This window comes from Elgaria multicarinata, chromosome 9 (genome assembly GCF_023053635.1).
Source record: "Elgaria multicarinata webbii isolate HBS135686 ecotype San Diego chromosome 9, rElgMul1.1.pri, whole genome shotgun sequence".
Classification (NCBI taxonomy): domain Eukaryota; kingdom Metazoa; phylum Chordata; class Lepidosauria; order Squamata; family Anguidae; genus Elgaria; species Elgaria multicarinata.
The window spans coordinates 21,852,005-21,864,686 of NC_086179.1; the positions used below are offsets into that span (position 1 = coordinate 21,852,005).

General features: G+C 47.0%; 1 protein-coding gene across 1 annotated transcript in view; it reads right to left on the minus strand.

Moving 5' to 3' along the window:
• DDX11 (DEAD/H-box helicase 11) overlaps nt 1–12,319 on the minus strand; it is a 41,697-nt gene extending 29,378 nt beyond the window's left edge. Inside the window, exons 1-7 of the mRNA XM_063134936.1 lie at nt 12,176–12,319; nt 8,906–9,142; nt 7,682–7,768; nt 6,160–6,317; nt 5,014–5,065; nt 3,896–4,003; nt 2,150–2,237 (exon numbers count right to left, since the gene is read on the minus strand). Coding sequence (XP_062991006.1) covers nt 2,150–2,237; nt 3,896–4,003; nt 5,014–5,065; nt 6,160–6,317; nt 7,682–7,768; nt 8,906–9,142; nt 12,176–12,319 — 874 coding nt within the window. The remainder of the gene's footprint in view (nt 1–2,149; nt 2,238–3,895; nt 4,004–5,013; nt 5,066–6,159; nt 6,318–7,681; nt 7,769–8,905; nt 9,143–12,175) is intronic.
• Nucleotides 12,320–12,682: the final 363 nt, after the last annotated feature.

Below are 12,682 nucleotides of genomic sequence, written 5' to 3' on the forward strand. Positions count from 1 at the left end.
CATGGCTAATGGCCAAGGGTGCTGGGAGCTGTAGGCCAAAGCAACCTGGGGCGACCCAGGTTGGGGCAGGCTGCATTAGAGGAACATAAGCAGAAGGCCAGACTCTGCCCCAACCACATTTTGGAGAGCTGCAGGGAAAGAAGGGAGAGGAAGAACAGGGAGGCAAAAGATGAAGATTGCATTTATTACAGCTTTTCTATTCGACCTAAGAACTATTCAAGGCAGCAAAGCATTCAAGATCTGATTTAGAACCTAAATCCAAAAATTAAAGTGCAAATGACAAGGAAACACTCAGTAAAAAAAGAGTGGCAATCTGAAAAATCATTTGAACACGCAGGACTTAAAAACAGCCGCCAGAGATGTATTTACCATCCGACTAGGCATACTGTTGGGGGGGGGGGGGCAGGGTGTTCCATAGACTCCCGGCCACCATGGAGAAGTCCCTGTCCCTCCTGTCCACCTCCAGGACCTCCAACGATGGTAGAACATGGAGTGGGGCTTCGGCAGGTGATCTTAAGCAGAGCCATATGGGAGGGGAGAAGCCTTAAAAAAAGTCTGGCCCCAGGCTGGGTAGGGATTCAAAAGGACAGAGCTAATAACTTGGGTGAAGCTCAGAAACAAATCGTCAACCAGCGGAGATGGTACTAGACCAGTTACTTGGCCAATCCACGTGCTCCAACCAACATCCCAGCAGCCGCTTTCTAGACCAATTGACGTTTCTGAGCTGTCTTCAAAGGCAGCCCCATGTAAAGCCAGTGGCAGTAATCCAACTTGGAAGCGACTAGGGATCTTTGCTTCATTACGTCTGGCGCAGGGGATTTCGGATCCTCTCCAGCCGGGCTTGCCAAGAGCCTCTCAGACATCATGCCTGCTTTTTGCTTTTAGAGTCTATCTCTTTAAAACGTCCACAAACCAAACCACGAGTGAGCCAGAGGGATGTTGGACTTGGACCAGGAAGATTCGTGCCAAAGACCCGCTTGCCGTGAAGCTCTCTCAGCCTATCCTACCTCACAGGATTGTTGAGAGGATAAAATGGGAGGGAGGCAAACAGAAAGACAGGAGTGCCATCCTGAACACCTTGGAGGAAGTGAGGGACGTACATGTAGTTATTTTTATCCTATATATGATCCTCCAGGACAGCCTTCCTCAACCTGGGGCGCTCCAGATGTGTTGGACTACAACTCCCAGAATGCCCCAGCCAGATGCAGTCCAACATATCTGGAGCGCCCCAGGTTGAGGAAGGCTGCTCCAGGACATAAGAGGCGAAGCAGGTGCATTCCACCATCCCTGCTGAAAATCTTTTTCTCCCTCTTCACCTTCCTCATCCCCTTTTCCTTATGTGCCGTGTCCTTTTAGATTGTAAGCTTGTGTTTTATTTATTGATTGCATTTTTATACCTCCCAAAAGCCCAAGCTCTCTTGTAGGCTGGAATTGTCTTGTTTAACCGAGTGTTTGTAAGTGGCTCGGGGAGCCTTTTTTCAGGCCAAGCAGAGGCATAAAAATACTTTAAATAAATAACACAGCAGTAGCAAAGTCATTAGCTGCGTGTGGATCCCTTCTGTAACAAAATGGCCCCACCCACACCCAAGAGGGGGGCGCTAGCAAACTTGGGAGAACCCCAACATTTGCAGAAATACAAATAGAAGGGGAAAACCCTAATTTGCTGAGGATCAAAAGCAGTCCAATGAGGCTTGAGCAGGCTCAGTGGGCACGGAATGCTGGCTCTTGAGGAATGGGAAACCAGGAAAGAGGGAGAATGGAATGGAATATCCTGGAAGAGGCCACTGGTGGGCTGAGGCGCTGAAAAACAGCACTCCGCACTGCAACATTTTGTTGCAGGTCTCACTTATTGAACTGCTTCTTTAGACATCACGCTAAGCCATGGTGGTTAAGCATTTTGAGCTAAGCATTATGGCTTAGCGTGTCGTGTGAACCATTCCTAACCATGGTGGCTACATAACCACAGTTTAAACACGCTCACTAACCATTTGCTGCAAATTAGCGGCCTAACCATGGCTTAGTGTGTCGTCTGAAGAGATCCAGTATGAATGAAATAACTGCCCACTGAAACACCTACAGCTTCCACCGCATTGCGTTTGCACCATTTAAGCCACCGCTGCTGTTAACCCACTATAAAATACCATCGTACCATGTTTATTTTTCTGCATGTCCAGACAGTGATCGTTGATAAGCTGGACAGCTCCCAGGCGCCGAACCTCCTCATTCACGCACAGGTTCTGGGACGGGCAGGAAACAAAAGCAGAGATCAGTTAGAAAAACGTCATATTTAAATGCGTCACCTTCTGGTTTCAGAACAGTCCTGGGAATGGTCATGATCCTGCCGATGGTCTAAAAAGCCATAAATGTTTACAGACACAGAAACCCGAAGTAAAGGGTAGTCAACATCTGTAACACCACAAGGGTGTCACACTTCCCAAAATTCGATTTGTTGTGCTGAGTGTGGATTCCTAAAGATATGTTTTTCCAGTTTACATCCTGGAATATATACAAAGCAAAACCAAAGATGTATAGAGCAAAAACAAAGATGTATAAAGTGAAAACAAACCCTTGTTTTTTTATTGCACTCATATCCTACCTCTTTGCCTCCTTAAGGAACTCAAGGCGGTGTACATAATCCTTCTCCTCCCCATGTTATCCTCAGAACAACAACCCTGTGAGGTAGATTGGGCTGAGAGTCTGTGAATGGCCCAGAGCCACCCAGTGAGCTTCCATGGCTTAGTGAGGCCTAGAACCCGGATCTCCCGAGCCCCAGTCCAACACTCTAACCACTACACCACACAGGCTCTTTACGTGTGCTGTGTTCTCCGGCATCGTGGAGTGTTTTAGACCATCTCTTACTGTTAGCTCTTGTGCCCTCTTTTACAGAGGACAGTCCTCTATTTGAAGCTACCCTTGACAAGCTGTATGATTTAAAGATAAAGAATCCTAAGAAAGGAGAGCAGCAGGGTTCTCCCCTTTTTACAGGAAGGGAAACTGAGGTTAGAAGGCTTTGACCTGGGAGATGAAGGCTGCCCCCCCCCCCCCCCCAGCTATATAGGTCACTGAGTGACTTTGGGCCAGTCACGTTTTCCATGTCAGGGGTCTTTTCTTTTCCTTTTTAAAATTAATTTTAATATATACATTTTAGCATCATAAATTACACATCAGAAGTTTCATATACACAATCCAAACAAAACACAACAGCTCGGAACAGTCATCTACTAGAGTATTGCTAGAGTTTAACTGTAGGAGTTCATTGCATTAAAATCAAAGTCTTTACGTTGTTCATTCACATCCAATAGCAGATCTTTAAATAAAGAGCAACCAAAAAAATTGAGAATTGATTTTCTTTCAAAATAGATAATAAAAAAGCCGCAATAGCATTTAACATCAATAGATTTTAAAATTAACAAAGGTATAAAGTGGTGCCGACTGTAGAGGCTATAGGGAGTACATTCATCCGCTTCCGGCTTTGGTCAAGCTATAACAGAGAGGAACAGTGTCTAAATTATATCTGTCTCTCATATAGACGATGAAAGGGTGCGCCAAGCCAAGGTTCTAAGAGCGGGACAAGACAGGATGCGCAAAACACGGGACGTGATGCGCAACGCGTCTAGCTCCCGCTTCACTCTCAGTAGAAGGAGCTGCACGACGCTGTGGCCTTAGTGCTCCATGCGCTTCCCCACCCCATATCCCCGGCTGTTGAATGGGGAGAATGCGCAACCCAAGGACGTCGCATCAGACATTTCTCTTCCTCAACGGTACAAGGAGGGAAGGGGAAACCAGAGACCGGCTTGCTAGTTTTGATGGCAGCCCCGGGATCAGCATCGCCGCCCAGCTCTGATGAAAGGGACGTTTCAGCAGCGAGGGGGATATCAGAGAGACACGGGTTTACCTGCCGAGACCCCAAGGACACCAGGCGCGTCTCCCGGCCAAAAGGGCTCTTCTGAACCTCGTGCACGAACTGGGCCAGTTGCGAGTGTGTTCGGCTGCAGTAATAGATCTGGGAAAGAGGAGCAGGAAAGGAATCCATACAACTGGAAGGAGAAGGCTGTCAATGGCTACTAGTCCTCATGGCTCTGTGCTACCTCCAGCATCGGACGCAGAATGCCTATATGCACCACTGGCTGGGGACTTGGCGGGGAGGGTGCTGATCCACTCGTGTCCCGTCGACAGCTGGTTGGCCACTGTGTGAACAGAATGGATGGGCCCTTGGTCTGATTGAGCAAGGCTCTTCTTATGATCTTGGGACCAGAAAACCAGTTTGGATGTTACACTGATGCAGGATTTGTTTTCTTTACCCTGCTTCTGCAGTAGACAAAGGGGCATTTGGGTGTCTTGCCCAACAAATGCAAAATTTCACCTCCTACGTCAGGCGTGCAAAACCGTAACTGGACCCAGCTGGTTCTGCTACACCTGCCCCGCCTCCTTCCTAAAGGCACAAAGGGGGCTCAGCCAGCTTCGCTTCGCTGCAGGTGGGGGCTTCCATGACCGGGAAATCTGGCACACACAGAAAAGCATCATGGAAAATCCCCAATGTTATTTCCAATTTGTGATCACAGGCTGGAGAGAACAGTGGGGATTCCTGTCCCTGCCTCCTCCAGAAACCCAGCAGGGGCGGGGCTCATGGAGGGGAGGGGCTTGGGGTGCCAAGGGGGCAGGGCCCTCTGTGGGCCGAGATTCTGCACCCTCGTCCTGCCCTAGAAGCTTACTGAAGCACAACCTGAGCACCCTTTGAAAAGTACACAAGGGTTTCTCTCCCACTGGGGCTGGGTAACAGCAAATGAGTTTGAGCTGACGAGATGGCCAGGGTGCTCAGTGGAGGTTAACCAATTTGGTTTTAAGCCGTTGGGATCTACTTTATTAGCTGTAGGAATGGGACTGGTATAAAACCAGATAAATGAAGACACAGCTGGTTGGAGAGAAGAAGAGAGGAATTCATGCAACCGTGTCATGACACTGCCCTAGGTAGCACTTTGCAAAGCAGTTCTAGAACAACTGCTGGAGCCTTACCTTGGTTACGTGTTCCTCCTCTAGATCATCGTCATCATCTTCTTCCTTTAACCTAAGGGGTGAAAACAGAAAGGCAGGTTTCAGTAGCCCCCCTGAAACATGTCTTAATTGTATGTAGTGCCAAAACCATAGCCTCGAGTGAGCGCATTACATTTATTTATTTATAAATTTGTATCCCACCCTATATCATTGGGATCTCAGATAAAATCAGAACAATGTAAACATAATGTAAACAGCATTGTACAGATAAAATCAGAACAACGTGAACATAACTAAAAAAGTATTAAATTGTTAACAAATTAAAACCAGTAGAAATTTTTTAAAAACACTAAAAACAAATAAAACTATGTGTGACCATGGAGACACACCGGCTGAGCTTAAATACCTTCGGTCTACTTTCGATGGGAGAGTCATCCCTGTCCTACCATTCCCACACTCCTGTACCTTTAAGCAGGGCGGGGAAAAGGGGCCTGGGAGGGCCAGACGGGTGGTCCATTATAAGCTACCCCCTTTATATTAAAATTAGCATTTTAAAACCATCACAGCGCATAGTTAAACTATGGAATTCACTTCTACAAGATGTACCGACAGCCCCCACTTTGGTTGGCTTTAAAGGGGGATTGGACACATTTATGGAGGACAAGGCTGTCAATAGCTACTAGTCCTGAGGGCTCTATGTTACCTCCAGTATCAGATGCAGTACGCCTATGTGTACCAGTTGCTGGGGAACATGGGTGAGAGGGTGCTGTTGCATCCATGTCCTGCTTTGTTGGTCCCTGGTCAGCAGCTGGTTAGCCACTGCATGAACAGAGTGCTGGACTAGATGGACCCTTGGTCTGATCCAGCCTGGCTCTTCTTAGGTTCTTGGCATGTCAGGCTAAACCCTTCTCCACAATATGCTAACTATGAATGGGAAGGAGAGGAGAGGAGAAAAGGAGTGAGATGTCCAATGGGGGAGCTTTCGAACAAAGAACCAAGCATCACTGCCTACAGTGGAACAGGTCATGGGGAAAAAAGGTGATGAGTTGATTTTGCCCATTTTTCTGGTCCAGTCTTTCTGGATAACCTCCAAGGAAGGAGATGCCAGCTGCCCTGCGCCGCTTCATCGCTCACTGGAACATCTTGTGGTCTCATTGCCTTCCTTACCTGCTTCCCACTTTCTTCTCCTCGTCGCTCTCGTACTCCGCAAGGATCAGATCTTCCTCACTCAGATCCAGTGGCTCTGAAGAACCCAACATGCCCGGACTGGACAAAACTTCTTTACTGAGCTGGAGCAGATGTTCCACCTCCTCCTCTTCCAGCCTCTGAGAGAAGTACAATGGAATCATCAAGAGCTCCTGGCCTGTTGGCCACTATCCTATGAGGCAGCGGGGGACAACCTCTTTTGGTCCGGGGGCTGGACTGCCCCGCTGGGCAAAGCTGGTTGGCTGGATGACATCAAGCAGGAGAGGCCCCTCCCCTCCAGTGACATCATCTGGCCCTGCCCAGCACACTTTTCTTTTCCCCATGCAGAGAGAGGCCCTGAGCTCCCTTTGGCTCAAAAAGGTTGATCACCCCAATGGGCCCGTTCAGACAACACACTAACCCATTGTTAGGCTGCTAAGCCTTTTACAGAAAATGGTTAGTGAGCATGTTTAAACTGTGGTTATGTAGCCACTGTGGTTAGGAATGATTCATACAACACACTAAGTCACAGCTCAAACATCATGCTTAGCCATAATCTATATTGGAATATGTTGGTCTAATATTTACAACCTTATTTTAGTTATTGCCAGACTGGGCTTCTGGCCAATAACCTTATAACAGAGTTTTGCAGCGGTTTCCAGCAAACTCAGCACAGACACAGATTAAGACTGAGACTTTCAGTAGGTTTAAAGAAACCTTTACTGGCATATAAAAATATAATTTAGTTATGGCAATCACAAATACAAATACTTACATACGGTCAGTCAATACAGCTCTGATACAGTGATCATTTCTGAGTTATACATGTACATGGGAATACAATCCTTTTTATAGGCTAACTGTACAATGATGCAACTGCTTGCAATCCCTTAATTGAAACAATCAAGTCACCAATTATTCAATCATGACATCAATGTCCAGGTGCAATGTTGACCTTTAAGTTTTCTGCTGAGTCTTCTGATTCCTCCAGCTCCTCAGCAATTAGTAAATCCCTGGAAACATATCCAGAACCCTGATCCAGGATTCCAACAATCTAGTGCCTAAATTTGCTGCTGCTTCTTTTTCCTCCTCCCTCCCAATCCCCTTTCCTTTTGTGTCATGTTTTTTAGATTGTAAGCCAGTGTGCAGGATCTGTCTTAAGAAATATTTTTGTAAGCTGCCTTGAGAGCCTTTTTGGCAAAAGAGTGGATAAAAGTGCTATAATAAATAAATAAATAAATAAATAAATAAATAAATAAATATTGTTTAGCTCAAAATGCTTAACCATCATGGTTTAGCATGTTGTCTGAATGGGGCCAATATAGGACAGTTTGTTTCAGTGCATTCAACCCCCAGGGCCCTATTCTATTATTATTCCTACACAATAGGGTAGGGCCCTATTCCTACACAACCCATGGCAACCCATGGCAATGTAAAATTCCAACAGCGCCATTTGGATCTTTAGCAATGCAAGAATCTGCCTCTGGCGTCTAGGACAGCTCACCTTTCTTTTAGATGCATATTTCAGCTGCGCATTGTGGCGAATTTGCTCAAGGCGTTCCTCTCGCTTCTTCCTTCTGATCTGCTCTTCCTAAAAGTCAAGTGAGAGTAAGGAAAGCTCAACCACTTAGAAACTAGAAGAGCTTCTGTGTTTGTCGTGAATTCCAGGTATGTTACGCAAATCCCTTTCAAAAATTATATACATTTCTAGTCCTCATTGAGGCATGACATTTTAAAACAGCAGCTGCAACACAGGCTAAAAACAAACCTTGTCTTGCACGTAAGTAGCAGAGACTCTTTGGGAAACTACCCCAGAAACTTATTTAATGGGTGAATCAGATGCAAAGTTGGTCAGAGAGCAGGTACAGTCGGGACCAAGTCAGCATAAGATTTAGTGGTTGTGTATAGCATTACTAAACATTGATGGTGCTATATAAATAAATAAATAAATAAATAATAATAAAAAAAAACAGTATAAAACCATAATATAAAATACAATATAAAAGCTCAACCAGATAAAAACAGCAGCAATGCAAAATTACAAATTTAAAACACCAAGTTAAAATTTATTTATAAACTGTTAAAATGCTGGGAGAATAAAAAGATCACCACTCCTAAACCTGTTTGCTGGTTCCTGGCAAGGTGGGAGGCTGGTATTCCTTAGTCCTTTAAAGTCAACTCCCCCATTTTTAGCTATGTACAGTAGTGCTACCCCTAGCTATGGGGTGTTTTGGGTGTGTGTTTTTAAAGAATCAAGAATATTTGGGTCCCATTTTCTCCCTGGCTTAGAGTTACAAACATAATGATGCAATTATTCTACCTTCGACTCCTATCTCCTGCTTCTTTCAAGAGACAGCCTGCGTAAAAGAAGGAAGGGAAGCGCTAGTTCAGGATGCGGAACATGTGGCTCTCCAGACATTATTAAACTGCAGGACCCACCATCCCTCACCATTGGCTACGCTGACTAGGGCTGACAGAGGAGTTGCAGTCCAGACATTCCCCACCACTGTGCTGGTGGATGTCACCTTCTACTGACACCTCTGAATTCACTCTCTCGATTGGTCTTACTCTACTCAATTAGTAGCTGTCCTCCAGATGTTTTGGACTACACCTCCCATCATCCCTGGCCCCTGGCCATGCTGGCCGGTGCTGATGGGAGTTGCAGTCCAAAACACCTGGAGGGCATCAGGTTGCCAACCCCTGCCCTACTCAATGAGTAGCATTTTACCTTCAGCCTATGCACCGTTTCCCGCTCTTCTTTCTTCTGCACAAACTGGGTGATCCAATCTGGCTCTCCGGTGGAGGACTGGCTGGCTGCAGCCTCGGTGCTGCCCTCCTCAAGCTGCTCTTTGCTACCCTTCCCATTAATTTCAGTGGCCAAGAGACGGGCCTCTTCTTGCCGTTTTTTCTCTTCAAAGTCTCGGAGCCAGGAGAGGGCTCCACAAATAAGACTCAAAGATTTTCCCTAAAAATTTAAAGTTTTTTTAAAAATAACATATTACAGAAATTTAGGCAGGACCATTAACATTTAAATGCAAAAATAAAAACCTCAAAATTCTTTACGTCTCAAACATTTTTATAAGCTACCTCCTAGACGGCTGTTTACCCAGGTAGGGTATCAATTTATTTATTTATTTATTTATTTAGAATATTTATATACCGCTCCTCATTAAAAAAATTTCGGAGCGGTGTACAAGGTAAAATGAAAATAAAAACGGAATAAAACAGTTAAAACAAAATTTAAAAAGAAGCAAAAAAAACAACAACACAGAAATCCAAGGCTGCATGTTAAAGAAAGGCTTCTTGGAATAAAGATGTTTTCAGAAGGCGCCAAAAAGAGTACAAGGTTGGCGCCTGCCTGACCTCCAGAGGCATGGAATTCCACAGGAGGGGCGCCGCCATGCTGAAGGCTCTTCCCCTGGTGGATTCCAATCGGAGGATGGATCTAGGTGGAACCACCAGGAGCAGGCCCTCGGATGACCTCAGTGACCGGGCAGCTTGGTAAGGGAGAAGGCGCTCTCTCAGGTATCCTGGTCCCAAGTTGTTTAGGGCTTTGTACACAAGTACAAGAACCTTAAACCTGGCCCGGTAGCGAATAGGCAGCCAGTGCAGTTCCCTCAGCAGAGGAGTTACATGCTGGAAAGGGGCAGCTCCAGACAACAGCCGAGCTGCAGCATTCTGCACTAGCTCCAGCTTCCGGAGCAGCTTCAAGGGCAGCCCCACATAGAGCGCGTTGCAGTAATCCAATCTTGAGGTTACCAATGCCTGTACCACCGTGGTCAAGCTATCCCTGTCCAGGAGAGGCCGTAGTTGGCGAACCAACCGAAGATGGTAAAAGGCACTCCGAGCCGTGGCGGCTACTTGAGCCTCCAACGACAGAAAAGGGTCTAAGAGTACCCCCAAACTACGAACCTGTTCTTTCAGAGGCAGAGCAACCCCATCCAGAACAGGCAATGAGCCTGTCTCCCAGACTCGGGAACCACTCACCCACAGGGCTTCCATCTTGCCAGGATTTAGTCTCAGTTTATTGGCCCTCATCCAGCCCATTACTGAGTCTAGGCACCGGTCCAGGACTTGCACAGCCTCACCTGATTCAGTTGTCACAGGGAGATAGAGCTGCGTGTCATCAGCGTATTGATGGCATTTAGCTCCAAATCCCCTAATGACCGCTCCCAACGGCTTCATATAGATGTTAAGTAACATTGGGGACAAGATGGTGCCCTGCGGCACTCCATAGCTCAATTGCCAGAAGGCCGAGGACTGGTCACCAATGCTACTCTCTGAAAACGACCCCGTAGGTAGGACCGGAACCACTGTAAAACCGTGCCTCCGATGCCCATCCCACAGAGTCGAACCAGGAAGATACCATGGTCAATGGTATCAAAAGCCGCCGAGAGATCGAGCAGGATTAACAGGGTTGCATTCCCCCTGTCCCTCTCTCGATAAAGGTCATCCATCAGGGCGACCAAGGCTGATTCAGTCCCGTAACCAGATCGGAACCCAGACTGGAATGGATCTAGATAATCAGTATCCTCCAAGAGTGCCTGCAGTTGCTCCGCCACAACCCTCTCAAGTACCTTCCCTAAAAAAGGAGTGTTAGCAACTGGGCGGTAGTTGCCTAATACCATCGGGTCCAGGGTGGGCTTCTTCAGGAGTGGTCGCACTACTGCCTCCTTAAGGACAGCAGGGACCACCCCTTCCCGGAGAGAATCATTTATCACCCCTTGGACCCACCCTGAGAGACTCCCTCGGCTTGCTTTTATAAGCCAGGAGGGACAGGGATCGAGAGGGCAAGTGGTCGGTCGCACTGCTGCAAGCACCTTGTCCACATCATCAGGCCGCAATAACTGGAACTGATCCCACAAAATTGGGCAGATGGTGGCATCGGACACCTCAACTGGAGCTGCACTAAAAACAATGTCAAGCTCGCTGCGGAGAGAAGCGATCTTGTCCTCAAAGTGTGATGCAAAAAGGTCACAGCGGGTCCTTGACGGAGCCAGGGCCCCATTTGCTGGGGAGGATGTTAGCAGCCCCCGGACCACCCGGAAGAGCTCCGCTGGACGGCTACTCGAGGACGTAATGGAGGCAGCAAAATAAGCCTTCTTTGCTGCCCGCACTGCCACGCAATAGGCACGATTATGCGCTCTACAGCGTGCTCAGTCATCTTCGCTTCGAGTCTTGCGCCATTTGCGCTCCAGCCGACGTCCAGCCTGTTTCATTGACCGCAACTCCTTAGTATACCAAGGAGCAGAGCGGGCTCTACAGGACCGGAGAGGGCACTCAGGTGCGATCAAGTCGATGGCCCTCCACATCTCACCATTCCACAGTGAGGCTAGGGCCTCAGCTGGATCACCAGCTCTCTCCACTGGAAAATCCCCAAGAGCATTCAGAAATCCATTGGATTCCATCAGTCTCAAAATTCTTTACGTCTCAAACATTTTTATAAGCTACCTCCTAGACGGCTGTTTACCCAGGTAGGGTAGCAATTTGTTTATTTGAAGTATTTTTACACTGCTCCTCAGCCAAAAAGGCTCCCAGAGCGGCTTATATTTCACCAGGAAAATAAGACAGTCCCTGCCTGCACTTCTACAATCTGAAAAGTCGCAACACACAAGGAAAAAGGAATGAGGAGGGAAGAGGGGGAAAACATTACGTCTTTCACAACAAGGCTGGTGGAATGGCCACTTCCCACATTCATCTCCCTCAATACAGTCTGCTGGAATGGTTGCTGTGGCAACAACTGAGGGTGAAGGACACTTCCCGGATGTGATCTTCAGCAAACCTCTCTTCCCCCTCCTGGCAAACCAGACAGCTGAGCAACAAACCAAGCCACTATTTTCCCCCCTATGCTTTCCATCCACTGCCCTCTTCTCTGGCTGCAACTGAGTCTGCAGCCCTTCATCCCTATTGCAAGGTATTCCTTCTTTCCACACGTAGGTTATATAGAGAAGGCAAGACCTAAGCATTTTAAATAAATAAGACATAAATAGAGACTTACGGTGCCAGTTGGGCTCTCAAATATGCCAACCTTGCCCGACTCCAAAACCTGATAAAGTTTAGCCATGAATTCTTCTTGAATGGGATATGGCGTGTAAGGAAACGGAAACTTCATTTGCGGCTTTTCTTGGATTTCCCCAGCCATCTCCTGCAACGAAAAGGAAACCCATAATAAAACATTATTATTAATCATCTTACCTGTATAGAAAGCATTTTACAAAGACAGGCTAAAAGGAGTTCATAAGAATGTAAGAAGAGCCCTGCTGGATCAGACCAAAGCCCTGCCTAGTCCAGCATGCCTAGTCCGGCACAGTGAAGGCAATAATGGCAACGAGTGGGGTACCACAGGGCTCAGTCCTGGGCCCAGTGCTCTTCAACATTTTTATTAATGATTTGGACGAGGAGGTGCAGGGAACGCTGATCAAATTTGCAGATGACACCAAATTGGGTGGGATAGCTAATACCCTGGAAGACAGAAACAAACTTCAAAGTGATCTTGATAGGCTGG